Source organism: Scyliorhinus canicula, chromosome 1, assembly GCF_902713615.1.
Source record: "Scyliorhinus canicula chromosome 1, sScyCan1.1, whole genome shotgun sequence".
In the NCBI taxonomy this organism is placed as follows: domain Eukaryota; kingdom Metazoa; phylum Chordata; class Chondrichthyes; order Carcharhiniformes; family Scyliorhinidae; genus Scyliorhinus; species Scyliorhinus canicula.
Genome location: NC_052146.1, coordinates 311,474,945 through 311,496,947, shown reverse-complemented (window position 1 = coordinate 311,496,947; position 22,003 = coordinate 311,474,945). Strand labels below are relative to the sequence as shown.

The 22,003-nt window shown below is 50.5% G+C and overlaps 1 protein-coding gene across 2 annotated transcripts in view; it reads left to right on the top strand.

Annotated features, from left to right (window-relative positions):
- Positions 1-15,557, top strand: part of LOC119976808 (tripartite motif-containing protein 65-like) — an 82,031-nt gene extending 66,474 nt beyond the window's left edge. Inside the window, exons 4-7 of one of the 2 annotated variants that reach the window (XM_038817611.1) lie at positions 9,699-9,850; positions 9,890-9,941; positions 12,946-13,029; positions 14,759-15,557. In XM_038817611.1, coding sequence (XP_038673539.1) covers positions 9,699-9,850; positions 9,890-9,941; positions 12,946-13,029; positions 14,759-15,285 — 815 coding nt within the window. In that variant the 3' untranslated portion in view covers positions 15,286-15,557. Of the gene's footprint in view, positions 1-9,698; positions 9,942-12,945; positions 13,030-14,758 lie in introns of both variants that reach the window. The other variant, XM_038817610.1, reaches the window with a different exon arrangement.
- The last annotated feature ends 6,446 nt before the right edge of the window (positions 15,558-22,003 follow it).

Here is a 22,003-nt window from a genome sequence, read left to right as displayed (position 1 = left end):
GGTTACAGGGATAGGGTGGAAGTGAGGGCTTAAGTGGGTCGGTGCAGACTCGATGAGCCAAATGGCCTCTTTCTGCACTGCATGTTCTATGTTATATGTTCTATAAAGCTAATCTCACCCATGGTGACCATGACAACTATAGTTGATGTTGTAAAAGCCCATCTGGTCCATGAAGGAAATCTGCCATGCAGATCTGGTCTGGTTGGGTCTCCCTGTAACTGCAGACCCACAGCAATGTGGTTGACTCTTAACTACCCTCTGAAATAGCCTCTTAAAACAGTCCATTCAATGGCAATGGACGCTGGGTAATGAATGCTGGCCTTGCCAATGATCAGCATTCCATGAAATAATTTAGAAAACTTTTTTTTAATTTATCCAATTGAGGGGCAATTTAGCGCTGCCAATCCATCTAACTATTAATTAACCAATCCTCTATCCATGCTACTACTTTACCCTTAATGCCATGCATTAATCTTATTAATTATCTTTAACTTATGCAGCAACCTTTTGTGTGGCGCCTTGTCAAAGGCTTTCTGGAAATCCAGATATACCACATCCATTGGCTCCCCGTTATCTACTGCACTGGTAATGTCCTCAAAAAATTCCACTAAATTAGTTAGGCATGACCTGCCCTTTACGAACCCATGCTGCGTCTGCCCAATGGGACAATTTCTATCCAGATGCCTCGCTATTTCTTCCTTGATGATAGATTTCAGCATCTTCCTTACCACCGAAGTTAAGCTCACTGGCCTATAATTTCCTGCTTTCTGCCTACCTCCTTTTTTAAACAGTGGTCTCACGTTTGCTAATTTCCAATCCACCGGGACCACCCCAGAGTCTAGTGAATTTCGGTAAATTATCACTAGTGCATCTGCAATTTCCCTAGCCATCTCTTTTAGCAAACTGGGGTGCATTCCATCAGGGCCAGGAGACTTGTCTATCTTTAGCCCCATTAGCTTGCCCATCACTCCCTCCTTAGTGATAACAATCCTCTCAAGGTCCTCACCTGTCATAGCCTAATTTCTATCAGTCGCTGGCATGTTATTTGTGTCTTCCACTGTGAAGACCGACCCAAAAAACCTGTTCAGTTCCTCAGCCATTTCCTCATTTCCCATTATTAAAACTCCCTTCTCACCCTCTCTAAAGGACCAATATTTACCTTGGCCACTCTTTTTTGCTTTATATATTTGTAAAAACTTTTGCTGTGTTTTTATATTTTGAGCAAGTTTACTCTCATACTCTATCTTACTCTTCTTTATAGATTTTTTAGTACCTTTCTGTTGCCCCTTAAATATTTCCCAGTACTCTAGTCTCCCACCAATCTTTGCCACTTTGTATGCTCTTTCCTTCGATTTGATACTCTCCCTTATTTCCTTAGATATCCACGGTCGATTTTCCCTCTTTCTACCGTCCTTCCTTTTTGTGGGTATAAACCTTTGCTGAGCACTGTGAAAAATCGCTTGGAAGGTTCTCCACTGTTCCTCAACTGTTCCACCATAAAGTCTTTGCTCCCAGTCTACCTTAGCTAGTTCTTCTCTCATCCCATTGTAATCTCCTTTGTTTAAACACAAAACACTAGTATTTGATTTTACCTTCTCACCCTCCATCTGTATTTTAAATTCCACCATATTGTGATCGCTCCTTCCGAGAGGATCCCTAACTATGAGATCATGAATCAATCTTGTTTCATTACACAGGACAAGATGTCATGGAGCCCACAAGGGAGCAGGCTATTCTGGACCTGGTGCTATGTAATGAACCACACTTTATAAAAGATCTTAAAGTAAGGGAACACTTAGGAAGCAGCGATCATAATATGGGCGAGTTCAGTCTGCAGTTTGAAAGAGAGAAGGCAAAATCGGATGTAATGGTGTTACAGTTAAATAAAGGTAATTACGAGGGCATGAGAGAGGAACTGGCGAAAATCGACTGGAAGCAGACCCTAGTGGGGAAGACAGCAGAGCAAAAATGGCAGGAGTTTGTATGCATAATTGAGGACACTGTACAGAGGTTCATCCCCAAGAAAAGAAAGATTATCCGGGGAGGGATTAGACAGCCATGGCTGACAAAGGAGGTCAGGAAATGTATCAAAGAAAAAGAGAGATCCTATAAAGTGGCCAAAAGCACTGGGAAATCAGAAGATTGGGAAGGCTACAAAAACAAACAGGTTAAGACCATAAGACCATAAGGCATAGGAGCGGAAGTAAGGCCATTCGGCCCATCGAGTCCACTCCACCATTCAATCATGGTTGATTTCAACTCCATTTACCCGCTCTCTCCCCATAGCCCTTAATTCCTCGAGAAATCAAGAATTTATCAATTTCTGTCTTAAAGACACTCAATGTCCCGGCCTCCACCGCCCTCTGTGGCAATGAATTCCACAGACCTACCACTCTCTGGCTGAAGAAATTTCTCCTCATCTCTGTTCTAAAGTGACTCCCTTTTATTCTAAGGCTGTGCCCCCGCGTCCTAGTCTCCCCTGCTAATGGAAACAACTTCCCTACGTCCATCCTATCCAAGCCATTCATTATCTTGTAAGTTTCTATTAGATCTCCCCTCAACCTCCTAAACTCCAATGAATATAATCCCACGATCCTCAGACGTTCATCGTATGTTAGGCCTACCATTCCTGGGATCATCCGTGTGAATCTCCGCTGGACCCGCTCCAGTGCCAGTATGTCCTTCCTGAGGTGTGGGGCCCAAAATTGCTCACAGTATTCTAAATGGGGCCTAACTAGTGCTTTATAAAGCCTCAGAAGTACATCCCTGCTTTTATATTCCAAGCCTCTTGAGATAAATGACAACATTACATTTGCTTTCTTAATTACGGACTCAACCTGCAAGTTTACCTTTAGAGAATCCTGGACTAGGACTCCCAAGTCCCTTTGCACTTTAGCATTATGAATTTTGTCACCGTTTAGAAAATAGTCCATGCCTCTATTCTTTTTTCCAAAGTGCAAGACCTCGCACTTGCCCACGTTGAATTTCATCAGCCACTTCTTGGACCATTCTCCTAAACTGTCTAAATCTTTCTGCAGCCTCCCCACCTCCTCAATACTACCTGCCCCTCCACCTATCTTTGTATCATCGGCAAACTTGGCCAGAATGCCCCCAGTTCCGTCATCTAGATCGTTAATATATAAAGAGAACAGCTGTGGCCCCAACACTGAACCCTGCGGGACACCACTTGTCACCGGTTGCCATTCCGAAAAAGAACCTTTTATCCCAACTCTCTGCCTTCTGTCTGACAGCCAATCGTCAATCCATGTTAGTACCTTGCCTCGAATACCATGGGCCCTTATTTTACTCAGCAGTCTCCCGTGAGGCACCTTGTCAAAGGCCTTTTGGAAGTCAAGATAGATAACATCCATTGGCTCTCCTTGGTCTAACCTATTTGTTATCTCTTCAAAGAACTCTAACAGGTTTGTCAGGCACGACCTCCCCTTACTAAATCCATGCTGACTTGTCCTAATCCGACCCTGCACTTCCAAGAATTTAGAAATCTCATCCTTAACGATGGATTCTAGAATTTTGCCAACAACCGAGGTTAGGCTAATTGGCCTATAATTTTCCATCTTTTTTCTTGTTCCCTTCTTGAACAGGGGGGTTACAACAGCGATTTTCCAATCCTCTGGGACTTTCCCTGATTCCAGTGAATTTTGAAAGATCATAACTAACGCCTCCACTATTTCTTCAGCTATCTCCTTTAGAACTCTAGGATGTAGCCCATCTGGGCCCGGAGATTTATCAATTTTCAGACCTTTTAGTTTCTCTAGCACCTTCTCCTTTGTGATGGCAACCATATTCAACTCTGCCCCCTGACTTTCCTGAATTGTTGGGATATTACTCATGTCTTCTACTGTGAAGACGGACGCAAAGTACTTATTAAGTTCCTCAGCTATTTCCTTGTCTCCCATCACTAGATTACCAGCGTCATTTTGGAGCGGCCCAATGTCTACTTTTGCCTCCCGTTTGTTTTTAATGTATTTAAAGAAACTTTTACTATCATTCCTAATGTTACTGGCTAGCCTACCTTCATATTTGATCCTCTCCTTCCTTATTTCTCTCTTTGTTATCCTCTGTTTGTTTTTGTAGCCTTCCCAATCTTCTGACTTCCCACTACTCTTTGCCACATTATAGGCTCTCTCTTTTGCCTTGATGCATTCCCTGACTTCCTTTGTCAGCCATGGCTGCCTAATCCTCCCTCTGATAACCTTTCTTTTCTTCGGGATGAACCTCTGCACTGTGTCCTCAATTACTCCCAGAAACTCCTGCCATTGCTGTTCTACTGTCTTTCCCACTAGGCTCTGCTTCCAGTCGATTTTCGTCAGTTCCTCCCTCATGCGCCTGTAATTACCTTTATTTAACTGTAAAACCTTTACATCTGATTCTACCTTCCTTCTTTCAAATTGCAGACTGAATTCTACCATATTATGATCACTGCTTCCTAAGTGTTCCCTTACTTTAAGATCTTTTATCAATTCTGGCTCATTACATAACACTAAGTCCAGAATAGCCTGTTCCCTCGTGGGCTCCATCACAAGCTGTTCCAAAAAGCCATCCTGTAAACATTCAATGAATTCCCTTTCTTTGGGTCCACTGGCAACATTATTTACCCAGTCCACCTGCATATTGAAGTCCCCCATGATCACTGTGACCTTGCCTTTCTGACATGCCCTTTCTATTTCGTGGTGCATTTTGTGCCCCTGGTCCTGACCACTGTCAGGAGGCCTGTACATAACTCCCATTATGGTTTTTTTTGCCTTTGTGGTTCCTCAACTCTACCCACACAGACTCCACATCGTCTGACCCTATGTCGTTTAGTGCTATTGATTTAATTTCATTTCTAATTAACAAGGCAACCCCGCCCCCTCTACCCACCTCTCTGTCTTTTCGATAGGTTGTAAATCCCTGGATGTTTAACTGCCAGTCCTGAACCCCCTGCAACCATGTCTCTGTGATGCCTACCACATCATACCTGCCAGTCACAATCTGGGCCACAAGCTCATCTACCTTGTTCCGTACACTGCGGGCATTTAAATATAGCACCTTTAATTCCCTATTGACTGTCCCTTTTTGTTTTCTTAGTGTGGTGGACCTTGGTTTACTGAGCCTTTCCATACACTGTGTCATATTTTGTGAGATGGGGACTATCGTAACCTCTCCTGAGCTCTGTCTTTTCGTGATTTTTTGTAATCCTAAGCAGCTACGCTTCCCACTGATTCCTTCACCTCTTGGTTCCCTGACTTTCCCTTCCCCCCCAATCTCTAGTTTAAAGTCCTATTGACCACCCTATTTACTCTTTTCGCCAGAACACTGGTCCCAGCTCGGTTCAGGTGGAGACCATCCCAACGGTATAGGTCCCCCCTGTCCCAAATCTGATGCCAGTGTCCCATGAAAAGGAACCCCTCTTTCCCACACCACTCTTTCAGCCACGTGTTAACTTCCCTTATTAAAGAGACAAATAAGGAAGGAGAGGATCAAATATGAAGGCAGGCTAGCCAGTAATATAAGAAATGATAGTAAAAGTTTCTTTCAATACATAAGAAACAAACGACAGGCCAAAGTAGACATTGGGCCAATTCAAACTGATTCTGGAAGGCTAGTGATGGGAGATGAGGAAATGGCTGGAGAACTTAATAAGTACTTTGCGTCTGTCTTCACAGTAGAAGACATGAGTAATATCCCAAAAATTATAGAGGGTCAGGGGGCTGAGTTGAGTATGGTTGCCATTACAAAAGAGATGGTGCTAAAAAAGCTAAAAGGTCTTAAAATTGACAAATCTCCTGGCCCCGATGGGCTACATCCTAGAGTTCTGAGGGAGGTGGCTGAAGAAATAGCGGAAGCGTTGGTTGAGATCTTTCAAAAATCACTGGAGTCAGGGAAAGTCCCGGACGATTGGAAGATCGCTGTTGTAACCCCCTTGTTCAAGAAAGGATCAAGACAAAAGATGGAAAATTATAGGCCAATTAGCCTAACCTCGGTTGTTGGTAAAATTCTAGAATCGATCGTTAAGGATGAGATTTCTAAATTCTTGGAAGAGCAGGGTCGGATTAGAACAAGTCAACATGGATTTAGTAAGGGGAGGTCGTGCCTGACGAACCTGTTAGAATTCTTTGAGGAGGTGACAAGTAGGTTAGACCAGGGAAACCCAGTGGATGTGGTCTATCTGGATTTCCAAAAGGCCTTTGATAAGGTGCCACACAGGAGGCTGCTGAGTAAGGTGAGGGCCCATGGTGTTCAAGGTGAGCTACTGGCATGGGTTGAGGATTGGCTGTCTGACAGAAGGCAGAGAGTTGGGATAAAAGGTTCTTTTTCGGAATGGCAGCCGGTGACCAGCGGTGTCCCACAGGGTTCAGTGTTGGGGCCGCAGCTGTTCACCATATATATTAATGATCTGGATGAAGGGACTGGGGGCATTCTAGCGAAGTTTGCCGATGATACGAAGTTAGGTGGTCAGGCAGGTAGTGCTGAGGAAGTGGGGAGGCTGCAGAAGGATCTAGACAGTTTGGGAGAGTGGTGCAGGAAATGGCTGATGCAATTCAACGTGAGAAAATGTGAGGTCTTGCACTTTGGAAAAAAGAATCCAAGCATAGACTACTTTCTAAACGGTGAGAAAATTCATAATGCCAAAGTACAAAGGGATCTGGGAGTGCTAATCGAGGATTCCCTAAAGGTAAACATGCAGGTTGAATCCGTGATTAAGAAAGCGAATGCAATGTTGTCATTTACCTCAAGAGGGTTGGAATATAAAAGCAGCGATGTGCTACTGAGCCTTTATAAGGCTCTGGTTAGGCCCCATTTGGAGTACTGTGTCCAGTTTTGGGCCCCACATCTCAGGAAGGACACACTAGCACTGGAGCGTGTCCAGCGGAGATTCACACGGATGATCCCTGGAATGGCGGGTCTAACATATGAGGAACGGCTGAGGATCCTGGGATTGTATTCATTGGAGTTTAGAAGGTTAAGGGGAGATCTAATAGAAACTTACAAGATAATACATGGCTTAGAAAGGGTGGACGCAAAGAAACTGTTTCCGTTAGGTGAGGAGACGAGGACCCGTGGGCACAGCCTTAGAATTAGAGGGGGTAAATTCAGAACAGAAATGCGGAGACATTTCTTCAGCCAGAGAGTGGTGGGCCTGTGGAATTCATTGCCGCGGAGTGCAGTGGAGGCCGGGACGCTAAATGGCTTCAAGGCAGAGATAGATAAATTCTTGATGTCGCGAGGAATTAAGGGCTACGGGGAGAATGCTGGTAGGTGGAGTTGAAATGCCCATTAGCCATGATTGAATGGCGGAGTGGACTCGATGGGCCGAATGGCCTTACTTCCACTCCTATGTCTTATGGTCTTATGGTCTTAAGATCTAGGACCGCTTGTTCCCTCATAGGTTCCATTACATACTGTTCTAGGAAACTATCGCGGATACATTCTATAAACTCCCCCTCAAGGTTGCCTTGACCGACCTGGTTAAACCAATCGACATGTAGATTAAAATCCCCCATGATAACTGCTGTACCATTTCTACATGCATCAGTTATTTCTTTGTTTATTGCCTGCCCCACCATAACGTTCCTACTTGGTGGCCAATAGACTACTCCTATCAGTGACTTTTTCGCCTTACTATTCCTGATTTCCACCCAAATGGATTCAACCTTATCCTCCATAGCACCGATGTCATCCCTTACTATTGCCCGGATGTCATCCTTAAATAACAGAGCAACACCACCTCCCTTACCATCCACTCTGTCCTTCCGAATAGTTTGATACCCTCGGATATTTAACTCCCAGTCGTGACCATCCTTTAACCATGTTTCAGTAATGGCCACTAAATCATAGTCATTCACGATGATTTGCGCCATCAACTCATTTACCTTATTCCGAATACTACGAGCATTCAGGTAAAGTACACTTATGTTGGTTTTTTTACCTCTGTTTTGAATCTTAACATCTCCAGTTTTATTCCTTTTGTTATTACTGGGCCTATTCACTGAGCTCCCCTCAGTCACTGTACCTTGTACTGTCGCCCTTTTTGATTTTTGACTATGTCTTCTCTGCCTTGCACTTTTCCCCTTACTTCCTTTTGCTTCTGTCCCTGTTTTACTACCTTCCAACTTCCTGCATCGGTTCCCATCCCCCTGCCACATTAGTTTAAACCCTCCCCAACAGCTCTAGCAAACACCCCCCCTAGGACATCGGTTCCAGTCCTGCCCAGGTGCAGACCGTCCAGTTTGTACTGGTCCCACCTCCCCCAGAACCGGTCCCAATGCCCCAGGAATTTGATTCCCTCCCTCTTGCACCATCTCTCGAGCCACGGATTCATCCTATCTATCCTGACATTCCTACTCTGACTAGCTCGTGGCACTGGTAGCAATCCTGAGATTACTACCTTTGAGGTCCTACTTTTTAGTTTAACTCCTAACTCCCTGAATTCAGCTTGTAGGACCTCATCCCGTTTTTTACCTATATCGTCATCGAGACGCGCCGCACACAGTGGCAACTGCATCTCATTATCGTGGCCTACCCACGATGCTCCGCCTCCGATGGGCCGAATTTCAGACAGCACGGCCACGTGGGGTCTCAACAGCCGTGAGCCTGGCGTGGCTGCGGAGAGAGAGAGAGATCGTGCAGATAGTGTCCAGCACTGCCATACTTCACCGATAGCCATGCCTCTGGCCGGGGGGGGGCTTCCGCCAGGGCTGGGGGGGGCTTCTGCCAGGGCCGGGGGGGGGGGGGGCTTCCGCCAGGGCCGGGGGGGCTTCCGCCAGGGCCGGGGGGGCTTCCGTCAGGGCCGGGGGGGCTTCCGTCAGGGCTGGGAGGGCTCATGCCAGGGCCGGGGGGGGGGCTTCCGTCAGGGCTGGGGGGGCTTCCGTCAGGGCCGGGGGGGGCTTCCGTCAGGGCTGGGAGGGCTTATGCCAGGGCCGGGGGGGGGGCTTCCGTCAGGGCTGGGGGGGGCTTCCGTCAGGGCCGGGGGGGCTTCCGTCAGGGCTGGGAGGGCTTATGCCAGGGCCGGGGGGGGGGCTTCCGTCAGGGCTGGGGGGGGCTTCCGCCAGGGCCGGGGGGGGGGGCTTCCGTCAGGGCTGGGGGGGGGGCTTCCGTGAGGGCTGGGGGGGGGGGCTTCCGCCAGGGCTGGGGGGGGGGGGGGGGGGGGGGGCTTCTGCCAGATCTGGGGGGGGGGGGGGGGAGTAGTGGGGGGCAGCTGAGAGGTGGGCTGTGGGGTCAGGATGGGCAGGGACGTGATCCAGGACAACCACCACCGTTTCGGGTGCGATCGGTATGTGTGTGAGGGGATAGGCGTACATACGGCTGCAGCTTGTCAGCCCTGTGCATGTCCAGCACGGACCCCACGATTCCCGCGCCATTTTCCACGTGTCCTGCGGGTGTTTGACGCGGCGCCGGTTCCCGCCCCTCACCGGTAGCAGAATCGGTGCAGGTGTGGTGCCGATATTTCCGTTGTGGAACTCCCCTGATCCTCCGTTGGGGTCAGCACTTAGTGGCAGGAACGGAAAGTCTAGCCCATTGTAACTTCTCAAGCACAAACACATTGAGTGGTTGATGAGAGACAGAGAGAGCCGCTGTGGAAGGTGTTGTTTAGTTAGATAATGACAGTGTACAGAGCAGTCCTCAGGGACTCCGTTGTCAGAGGGTCAGTACTCCACTGACACTGCAGAATAACAAACTGTGCTTTCCTTTCACAGGTCAGGAGGACGCACAGGCTCAATCGGCAGAGAGCCAGGATTCACCCCACAACCTGGCCCCATCACAGAGCGCGAGCCTATCACAGAGCATGGACATGTCGGCCCCATCACAGAGCGTGGGCCTATCACAGAGCATGGACATGTCGGCCTCACAGAGCGTGGGCCTATCACAGAGCATGGACATGTCGGCCTCACAGAGCGCAGGCCTATCACAGAGCACGGACATGTCGGCCTCCTTGCACGGTGGGTACAGCTCAGAGACTGTCTGTGACACCATTTCTACAACTACCATTGGCCTTTTGCAGCATTCCCAAAAACAATCGGCCAATCGCCATCTCCACTGAAATTATTGTTTACTTTTAAGATTTGATTTATTCTTGTCACCTGTATTAGTATACAGTGAAAAGTATTGTTTCTTGCATGCTGTACAGACAATGCATACCGTACATAGGGAAGGAAGGAGGGACTGCAGAATATAATGTTACAGTTATAGCAAGGTGTAGAGAAAAGATCAACTTTTCTCGAGATAGGTCCATTCAAAAGTCTGATGGCAGCAGGGAAGAAGCTGTTCTTGAGTCGGTTGGTATGTGACCTCAAACTTTGGTATCTTTTTCCTGTCGGAAGAAGGTGGAAGAGAATATGCCCGGGGTGCGTGGGGTCCTTAATTATGCTGGCTGCCTTTCTGAGGCAGCGGGAATTATCGATAGAGTCAATGGATAGGAGGCTGGTTTGCGTGATGGACTGGGCTACATTCACAACCTTTTGTAGTTTCCTGTGGTCTTGGGCAGAGCAGGCTCCATACCAAGCTGTGATACAACCAGAAAGAATGCTTTCTATGGAGCATCAGTAAAGGTTGTTGAGGGTTGTAGCTGACATGCCAAATTTCCTCAGTCTTCTGAGAAAGTAGAGTCGTTGGTTGGCTTTCTTAACTATAGTGTCGGCATGGGAGGACCAGGTCAGGCTGTTGGTGATCTGTACACCTAAAAACTTGAAGTTATAATTGATCCAGTCGACAAGATCCAGTAATTAACTCATGGAAGGAGTCTTTCCTCAGTACTGACCCTCTGACAGTGCAGCACTCCCTCAGTACTGACCTTCTGACAGTGCGGCATTCCCTCAGTACTGACCCTCTGACAGTGCGGCACTCCCTCAGTACTGACCCTCTGACAGTGCAGCACTCCCTCAGTACTGACCCTCTCACAGTGTAGCACTCCCTCAGCACTGACCCTCTGACCGTGCAGCACTCCCTCAGTACTGACCCTCTGTCAGTGCGGCACTCCCTCAGTACTGACCCTCTCACAGTGTAGCACTCCCTCAGCACTGACCCTCTGACCGTGCAGCACTCCCTCAGTACTGACCCTCTGTCAGTGCGGCACTCCCTCAGTACTGACCCTCTCACAGTGTAGCACTCCCTCAGCACTGACCCTCTGACAGTGCAGCACTCCCTCAGTACTGACCCTCTGACAGTGCGGCACTCCCTCAGTACTGACCCTCTGACAGTGCGGCACTCCCTCAGTACTGACCCTCTGACAGTGCAGCACTCCCTTAGTACTGACCCTCTGACCGTGCAGCACTCCCTCAGTACTGACCCTCTGACAGTGCGGCACTCCCTCAGTACTGACCCTCTGACAGTGCGGCACTCCCTCAGTACTGACCCTCTGACAGTGCGGCACTCCCTCAGTACTGACCCTCTCACCGTGCAGCACTCCCTCAGTACTGATCCTCTGACAGTGCAGCATTCCCTCAGTACTAACCCTCTGACAGTGCGGCACTCGCTCAGTACTGACCCTCTAAGTGCCGCACTCCCTCAGTACTGACGCTGACAGTGCAGCACTCCCTCAGTACTGACCCTCTGACAGTGTGCCACTCCCTGAGTACTGACCCTCTGACAGTGCAGCACTCCCTGAGTACTGACCCTCTGACAGTGCCGCACTCCCTCAGTACTCACCCTCTGACAGTGTAGCATTCCCTCAGGACTGACCCTCTGACAGTGCAGCGCTCCCTCAGTACTGACCCTCTGACAGTGCAGCATTCCCTCAGGACTGATCCTCTGACAGTGCAGCACTCCGTCAGTACTGACACTCTGACAGTGCAGCACTCCCTCAGTACTGACCCACTGACAGTGCAGCACTCCCTCAGTACTGACCCTCTGACAGTGCAGCACTCCCTCAGTACTGACCCTCTGACAGTGCGGCACTCCCTCAGTACTGACCCTCTGACAGTGCAGTACTCCCTCAGTACTGACCCTCTGACAGTGCGGCACTCCCTCAGTACTGACCCTCTGACAGTGCAGCACTCCCTCAGCACTGACCCTCTGACAGTGCAGCGCTCCCTCAGTACTGACCCTCTGACAGTGCAGCACTCCCTCAGTATTGACCCTCTGACAGTGCAGCATTCCCTCAGTACTGACCTTCTGACAGTGCGGCACTCCCTCAGTACTGACCCTCTGACAGTGTGGCACTCCCTCAGTACTGATCCTCTGACAGTGCGGCACTCCCTCAGTACTGACCCTCTGACAGTGCGGCACTCCCTCAGTACTGACCCTCTGACAGTGCAGCACTCCCTCAGTGCTGTCCCTCTGACAGTGCAGCACGCCCTCAGTACTGACCCTCTGACAGTGCAGCACTCCCTCAGTACTGACCCTCTGACAGTGCAGCACTCCCTCAGTACTGACTCTCTGACAGTGCGGCACTCCCTCAGTACTGACCCTCTGACAGTGCAGCACTCCCTCAGTACTGACCCTCTGACAGTGCGACACTCCCTCAGTACTGACCCTCTGACAGTGCAGCACTCCCTCAGTACTGACCCTCTGACAGTGCGACACTCCCTCAGTACTGACCCTCTGACAGTGCGGCACTCCCTCAGTACTGACCCTCTGACAGTGCAGCACTCCCTCAGTACTGACCCTCTGACAGTGCAGCACTCCCTCAGTACTGACCCTCTGACAGTGCAGCAATCCCTCAGTACTGACCCTCTCACCGTGCAGCACTCCCTCAGTACTGACCCTCTGACAGTGCGGCACTCCCTCAGTACTGACCCTCTGACAGTGCAGCATTCCCTCAGTACTGTCCCTCTGACAGTGCAGCACTCCCTCAGGACTGACCCGTGTAATGCCTGTGCTCCCACATCAACATGGTTCATGCAGTATTAATCAGACAATGAGTCAGAAGCTGATCAGCTCTATTGTTTAGCAGGAAATTTTGCAAGCTAAAATTCCTATTCCTTGTCTTTGCTTCTGTCTCTGCAGATGATGGGAGACTAACTCTCTCTGTCGGCAGAAGTGTGCGGCAGTGTCATCTACCACCACAATCTAGGCAAGAACTGATGCAATGTGAGTATTGAGAGAAATCTTTACTTTGTATCTAACCCTAGGGGCTGGTTTAGCACAGGGTTAAATCGCTGCCTTTGAAAGCAGACCTAGCCAGGCCAGCAGCACGGTTCAATTCCCGTACCAGCCTCCCCGAACAGGCGCTGGAATGTAGCGACTAGGGGCTTTTCACAGTAACTTCATATGAAGCCTACTTGTGACAATAAGTGATTTTTAGTTCATTTTTCAACCCCCGTACTATACCTGTCCTGGGAGTGTTTGATGGGGACAGTGTAGGGGGAGCTTTACTCTGTATCTAACCCCGTGCTGTACCTGTCCTGGGAGTGTTTGATGGGGACAGTGTAGAGGGAGCTTTACTCTGTATCTAACCCCGTGCTGTACCTGTCCTGGGAGTGTTTGATGGGGACAGTGTAGAGGGATCTTACTCTGTATCTAATCCTGTGCTGTACCTGCCCTGGGAGTGTTTGATGGGGGCAGTGTAGAGGGTGCTTTACTCTGTTTCTAACCCCGTGCTGTACCTGTCCTGGGAGTAATTGATGGGGACAGTGTAGAGGGAGCTTTACTCTGTATCTAACCCCGTGCTTTACCTGTCCTGGGAGTGTTTGATGGGGACAGTGTAGAGGGAGCTTTACACTGTATCTAACCCCGTGCTGTACCTGTCCTGGGAGTGTTTGATGGGGACAGTGTAGACGGAGCTTTACTCTGTTTCTAACCCCGTGCTGTACCTGTCCTGGGAGTAATTGATGGGGACAGTGTAGAGGGAGCTTTAGTCTGTGTCTAACCCCGTGCTGTACCTGTCCTGGGAGTGTTTGATGGGGGCAGTGTAGACGGAGCTTTACTCTGTTTCTAACCCCGTGCTGTACCTGTCCTGGGAGTAATTGATGGGGACAGTGTAGAGGGAGCTTTACTCTGTTTCTAACCCCGTGCTGTATCTGTCCTGGGAGTGTTTGATGGGGACAGTGTAGAGGGAGCTTTACTCTGTATCTAACGCTGTGCTGTACCTGTCCTGGGAGAGTTTGATGGGGACAGTGTAGAGGGAGCTTTGCTCTGTATCTAACCCCATGCTGTACCTGTCCTGGGAGTGTTTGATGGGGACAGTAGAGAGGGAGCTTTACTCTGTATCTAACACCGTGCTGTACCTGTCCTGGGAGTGTTTGATGGGGACAGTGTAGAGGGAGCTTTACTCTGTATCTAACCCCGTGCTGTCCCTGTCCTGGGAGTATTTGATGTGGACAGTGTAGAGGGAGCTTTGCTCTGTATCTAACCCTGTGCTGTACCTGTCCTGGGAGTGTTTGATGGGGACAGTGTAGAGGGAGCTTTACTCTGTATCTAACCCCGTGCTGTCCCTGTCCTGGGAGTGTTTGATGGGGACAGTGTAGAGTGAGCTTTACTCTGTATCTAACCCCATGCTGTACCTGTCCAGGGAGTGTTTGATGGGGACAGTGTAGAGGGAGCTTTACTCTGTATCTAACCCCATGCTGTACCTGTCCTGGGAGTGTTTGATGGGGACAGTGTAGAGGGAGCTTTACTCTGTATCTAACCCCATGCTGTACCTGTCCTGGGAGTGTTTGATGGGGACAGTGTAGAGGGAGCTTTACTCTGTATCTAACCCCGTGCTGTACCTGTCCTGGGAGTGTTTGATGGGGACAGTGTAGAGGGAGCTTTACTCTGTATCTAACCCAGTGCTATCAATTAGGCTGATGTGTGCTTATTTCCCTATTTCTTGATGCAGATTTAACGGGGATAACCTTTGACCCGAACACAGCCTCTCCCCTACTCCATGTGTCGGATAACAGGAGGCGTGTGACCAACATGCACCCCAAGCTGCAGAATTATCCCAAACACAAGAAGCGATTCCTGCACCATTCCCAGGTCCTGGCTCACCAGCTGTTTTCTGATGGCCGCCATTACTGGGAGATTTCAGTCTCTGGGAGCCCGGTTTTGTTCGGTCTATCATATCCCCACATCAACCGTAGCAGTAAATTCCAATCCTCCTGCCTTGGGCGTAACAATGCCTCATGGTGCCTGGAGCTGGCCGAGGGCAGCGGGAGGTTCTGGCATTGTGACCAGCCAGGTGATCCAGTGCCCAGCTCGTACCAGCACTTTGGCCTCTACCTTGACATCCCAGGCCAGACCTTGGCCTTCTATGGCATCAGCGGCAGTGCCACCCTCCTGCACCACTTGCAGGTCACATTCACCCACCCTCTGCTCCCGGCTTTCCAAATCAACAGAGGGGCCACCATCCAGATCGAGAACTAGAGCCTCGACCATGAGATCCAGATCAAGAACTGGAGCCTGGACCCCGAGATCCAGATCGAGAACTGGAGGCTGAACCCCAAGATCCAGATCGAGAACTGGAGCCTGGACCCCGAGATCCAGATCAAGAACTGGAGGCTGGACCCCAAGATCCAGATCGAGAACTGGAACCTGGAGCCTGAGATTCAGATCGAGAACTGGAGCCTGGATCCCCGAGATCCAGATCGAGAACTGGAGCCTGGACTCTGCGATCCAGGTCGAGAACTAGAACCAGGTTCCTGCGATCCAGATCGAGAACTGGAGCCTGGATCTCAAGACCTGCAAATGGTGCAGGATGTTGCCTGGACTGGAGAGTTTTAGTTATCAAGAGCGATTGGATAGACTGGGACTGTTTTCCTTGGAGCAGAGGAGGCTGAGAGGGGACAGGATTGAGATGTATAAAATGATGAGGGGCAAAGAGAGAGTAGACAGGAAGAAACTTTTCCACTTGGTGGAGGGATCAATGACCAGGGGGCAGAGATTTAAGGTAAGGGGCAGGGGGTTGAGAGGGGATGTGAGGAAAAACCTTTTTACCCAGATGGTGGTGGGAGTCTGGAACTCGCTGCCTGAGAGGGGGGTGGGAGTCTGGAACTCGCTGCCTGAGAGGGGGGTGGAGGCCGAGACCCTCATAACGTCTCAGGAGTATTTAGATGTGCAATCCCAGGGCAGACAAGGCTGGGAAATGGCATTAGAATAGTTAGAAGGTTTTTGACCGGCACAAGTGAAATGGACTGAATGGCCTTGTCTATGCTGTAGCCCTCAGTGACTCTGTCCAGAGGCTGAATCTTGGAAACCAGAGCCTCAACGCGAGATCAATATCGAGAACCGGAGCCGGAACCCACAGATCGAGATCGAGAACTGGATCGGGAACAGGAGCTTTCACCCTGCAAGACCGTTCGAGAACCAAAGCCTGAACCCCGGGATCGAGAGGTGAAACCTCCGGAACCGGAGCCCAAACGCAGAGATATGATACGTGAACCAGAGATTGAGCTATGAGATCCTGAACTTTGAGAACCAGAACTTGAACCTCAAAATCCAGATCGGCTGACCCCACGATCCAGATCAGGAACCAAAGCCTGAATCCCAAATCCAATATTGTGAACCGGAGCCTGGGCTCTGAGATCCAGACCGAGAACTAGAACCTGAACTCCAAATTCCACATCGAGTACTGGAGCCTGAACCCCAAGATCTGGATCACTAACCCAATATGGAACCCCAAGATCTGGACCAATATCCAGATCGAGAACCAGATTCTGAATCCTGAGTTACAGATCGAGAACCGCACCATCAACCCTGAGATCCAGATCGTGAACCCCGAGTTACAGGTTGAGAACCACAGCCTGAACCCTGAGATCTAGATCAAGAATCTGAATCGTGAGTTACAGATCGAGAACTGGAGCCTGAGCCCTGATATCCAGAACGAGAACCGGAGTCTGAATCCTGAGTTACAGATCAATAACTGCAACATGAACCCTGAGATCCAGATCAAGAACCAGAATCTGAATCCTGAGTTACAGATCAAGAACTGCAGCATGAACCCTGATATCCAGAACGACAACCAGAGTCTGAATCCTGAGTTACAGATCGAGAACTGCAGCAGGATCCCAGAGATCGAGATCAAGAACCAGAATCTGAATCCTGAGTTACAGATCGAGAACCGCAGCCTGAACCCTGAGATCGAGATCAAGAACCAGAATCTGAATCCTGAGTTACAGATCGAGAACCGTAGCCTGAACCCTGAGATCGAGATCAAGAACCAGAATCTGAATCCTGAGTTACAGATCGAGAACCGTAGCCTGAACCCCGAGATCCAGGTGGGAATTAAGAGCCTGAGGCCCGAGATCGGGATTGAGATTCAGAGGCGGAACCCCTCGATTTAGAGGAGGGATTAAATCCTCAATCGCGAGATTCAGTTGCTGATCAGGAACTAGATCCGAAACTGCAAAATCGAGATTGGGAATTCGATCCTGAGCTGCAAGATCGAGATGCAGGTCCAGAACCCAAGTCTGAAACCCCAAAATATTAACAGTGGCATGAGGTTGTTGAGTGTGAGATTTGACTGAGCCAAGAGAGGGAGAGGCGAGGGAAGGAGGGGGTTAGAGGGGGAGGGAAAGTGGGGTCAATGGAGAGGGAAATAGGATAGAGCATGAGACTAGAAGGGGAGGGGAAAGGTGGGTTGGAGTAGAGAGAGGGTGGGAGGGAGGAAAAGTCAAGGAGAAGGAAAGATGAGGGATGGATTGGGGGTGGGAGAGGAGGGTTGGGGGGCAGGAGGGTTGGGGGGGCAGGGTGGAGAAGGAGGGAGGGTGGGAGGGGAGGAGGGTTGGGAGGGGGGCAGGGTGGGGAAGGAGGGAGGGTTGGGGGGCAGGAGGGTTGGGGGGGCAGGGTGGGGAAGGAGGGAGGGTGGAGGGGAGGAGGGTTGGGGGGCGGGGGGGGGGGGGCAGGGTGGGGAAGGAGGGAGGGTGGGAGGGGAGGAGGGTTGGGAGGAGGGCAGGGTGGGGAAGGAGGGAGGGTGGGAGGGGAGGAGGGTTAAGGGAGGCCCTTTTCCCTCACTGAGGTGACAAACCTGGGGAGTTGTTCTGTGGCTGGAGATCTCGACAGCATCTGCACCGTGCCAAGTGCACAGTGACCAAAAGGAGAACTGGGCTAAACCACTGAGAGTAACTGGGAGAGTCCACATCCACAAACTAAACCACAGAGCAGCCGATAGTAAGGTGGATCAGGCCAGGACGAGCAGAGTTGTGAGAATTCGGGGCTGCCCTCCTATTATAATGGTGTCCAGCCGGGTCCGACAGTTCTCACCTGCTTCTCGTCTCCTCCAACACTACCCAGAGAATCATTTACAAATGGCCTCTCTTCCTCTTCCTACCTTCCACCATTACCTCTGGTGTCCTCGAGGATCTATCCTAGTCCCCCCCCCCCCCCCCCCCCCCACCTATTTCTCACACTGCCCCATCATCTGAAACCAATGTTCTATAAAACTGCTCTTCAGGTATCTGCTACTGGGTGGGCAGAAATGTTCCCCAGTCAAATGCGGAGGTTAAAGCCATTGTTTAAATCAGCCACATCCATCATTCCCAGACTGTGTCCTTCTGTCTGATAACAGGCTGAGATTCACCACGCTACGCATAACCTCAGGGAAACATTTGAACTCAAGATCAGTTTTTAAATTCATTTCCACCTCCGTAACATCACCTGTCTCAGCTGATCTGGCGCTGAAACTCTCATTCATGGGCGGCACGGTAGCACAGTGGTTAGCACTGTCGCTTCACAGCTCCAGGGTCCCAGGTTCGATTCCCGGCTTGGGTCACTGTCTGTGTGGAGTCTGCACGTTCTCCCCGTGTGTGCGTGGGTTTCCTCCGGATGCTCCGGTTTCCTCCCACAGTCCAAAGATGTGCAGGTTAGGTGGGTTGGCCATGCTAAATTGCCCATGGTGTTCAAAAAGGTTAAGTTACAGGGATAGGGTGGAGGTGTAGGCGTAAGTAGGGCGCTCTTTCCAAGGGCTGATGCAGACTTGATGGGCTGAACGGCCTCCTTCGGCATTGTTGGGTTTCCATGATTCATAATTTACTTGCTGCAAATTCAATGATTCCAACACTCCAGTCCCATGTCCTCACCCCTCCCTATCTCTGCAATCGCCTCCAGCCTCACATCCTCCATGTCCCTACCCCTCCCTATCTCTATAACCTCCTCCAGCCCCACATCCTCCATGTCCTCACCCCTCCCTATCTCTGTAATCGCCTCCAGCCTCACATCCTCCATGTCCCCACCCCTCCCTATCTCTATAACCTCCTCCAGCCTCACATCCTCATGTCCCCACCCCTTCTTATATCCTTCTAACACTTCTCCACCTGATTGAAGACATTCCTTGAAACTTACCAAGCTTACGGCCATCTGACCTGATGTCTGCAACTTGGTGTGATGCTGTTTTATGATGATGCTGTGAATCACCCTGGGATGTTTGATTACATTAAAGATGCTCTATAAATAACAGTTGTTGTTTTTCTGGACGGGCTGCGTTACCAAACATTCTTTGGGGAAGTTGCCATCATTTTGAATCGGAGAATATTACAGGACAGGAGCTTATTTCAGTCCCCGTGCTGGTACTTTGTTGGGGCTATCAGGTTAATCCCATTCTCCCGCTCTTTCCCTTTAGTCTGAGAAATGTTCCCCATTGTTTCCCAATTAACCAACTCCCTTTTGTAAATTCCTGGACTGGGACTAAGTCCATTTTGGGATGAAGTCCCCACGCCGTCATGAAAACCGGTTGTTTACGCCAAGAAAGCTGACGCCAAAAGGCCACCGACTCGCCGTCTTGCTGGGGGGGGGGGGCTAACATGGAGCTGGTAGAGAGCTCGCAGCTGGGGGGGGGGGGGGGGCTAACATGGAGCTGGTAGAGAGCTCGCAGCTGGGGGGGGGGCTAACATGGAGCTGGTAGAGAGCTCGCAGCTGGGGGGGGGGGGCTAATATGGAGCTGGTAGAGAGCTCGCAGCTGGGGGGGGGGCTAACATGGAGCTGGTAGAGAGCTCGCAGCTGGGGGGGGGGCTAACATGGAGCTGGTAGAGAGCTCGCAGCTGGGGGGGGGCTAACATGGAGCTGGTAGAGAGCTCGCAGCTGGGGGGGGCTAACATGGAGCTGGTAGAGAGCTCGCAGCTGGGGGGGGGGGGGCTAACATGGAGCTGGTAGAGAGCTCGCAGCTCTAGCTGCGGCTACTGCCCCCAGCACTTCTGGGTCAGAGGCCACGCATGCGCATGGCGGCAGCCTCACCGTGCTCCGTGGCGGACTCAGCCCACGGACCTGGACCGCCAAAGTAGTGCCCCCCATCACCCGCTCGCCCGACCCGGACCGCCCAATTTGCCCCCAGCCCCAAATGAAGCCCCCCCCCTGCCCACCAATCCGCCCTGCCCCGACTGTGGCTACCCAGGACTGAGTCCACAGCCGCCACACGAGGATCCTGGACGGTGAAACCACGCGTATATCACGCCATCGGGAATCCAGCCGGTCGGTAACGGAGCCTGCGGCGATGGACACTCGCCGCGTACTCCCGACTACGCCGATTTCCGGGGGGCAGAGAATTTAAAAACCGGCACCACTCCCAATTTGGGCTCCAGATCGGATTCTCCGGCCCGTCGGCGAACGTGATTTCACCGTCGGGAAGCAGAGAATCCAACCCCAGATTTCACCGCCTGTTCAAGCAGCTCCTTCCAAATCACAACATCTCGCTTTGGAATAACTATTCTCATCTCAGCCCTGGTTCCTTTGCCAATTATCTCCAGATTCTCCTTATTGTCTCGATTAAATTACTCTGTGATAATCATCCCAATCTTCTCTGCTGTTCACCATCCTTATCTGATATTGTCCAGTCCCACTGACTGTGAGCTAACTACTTTCCGCAGCGACAGAGCGATACTCTCAGTCGTATCAAACAGTTGGCAGCAGGTCGAGAACATGGTGCAATCGTCACCGTCTCCAGGTAACCAGGGTCAGTGAGGCTCAATGCCGAGAATGAGGAGGTCCGAGGAGAGGGCCAGTTGGTATCTCTTGAGCGAGCTATCCCTGCGATCTCCCCAATCCAACACGAGACTTCAAAACACCAAATTTACAAAGGAAAGCGGACTGAAGATTTGATCAAGTGAGTTTAATGCAGTCGGATATTTCTAGCTGATGACAATGCAGGAGGAAGGAAATGCTCAGAGCTCCAGCGATCACAAGTACGATCTCACCTGAGACAAGAGAGAATCTGTGGCAAATGATTGACAAATAAATGCGAAGGTGGGATTGATGGGAGTTGGAAGGGTTATTGGAGGTGGGAAAAAAACGCTGATGCGCACTGGCGACATTTCACCCCGCGAGGGGCTCTCGACCTCTGAACCCAGGCTAATCCCAACTTTTCTAAACACCCAACAGGGATTTTCCTGAATAGGACCGAGCTTCCTGGTGTCTGCTTTGAAGAACTCTGGCCATCATTTCCCTCCGTGCTGTCTGACGCTCTCCTCTATCCGTGTCTCACACGCCAGACTTGGGGAAGGATGCCAGAAGGCCAAGTGGGGCTAAAAATTATATCCAGATTTTTAGTGGCAAAGCACACAAAGGTGTTTATTTATACTCCAAACCCCAAGGTAATCCCCCCTCCCCCCCACCCCACCCAACAAAAAGACCAAAATAACAAGGAATCAAAGACAAAAGCCGCACTTCACCAGAAAGTCTTTCCATGGTCTCAGGCTCCAAATGAATAAATCACAGTCATTCCAGGGCACCAGCAGCCGCCGTTCCCAATCCAATTCAAAACCTTCCCATTCCCTATCTCGCCTCAACTTCTTAGTAATTTCCTAAAGTTGTGCCAAGTCGGGAAAGCTCCTGTGAGCTGAGGCAGCCGCCCACCTCCAATCTCTCCGTCTCTGTCTCAGCCCCCTATCCAATTCTGTTCTTATAAGTGGATAGCACTGTTGCCTCACAGCGCCAGGGTCCCGGGTTCGATTCCCGGCTTGGGTCACTCTCTGTGCGCAGTCTGCACGTTCTCCCCGTGTCTGCGTGGGATTCCTCCGGGTGCTCCGGTTTCCTCCCACAAGTCCCGAAAGACGTGCTTGTTAGTTAATCTAGACATTCTGATATGAAATGAAATGAAAATCGCTTATTGTCACAAGTAGGCTTCAAATGAAGTTACTGTGAAAAGCCCCTAGTCGCC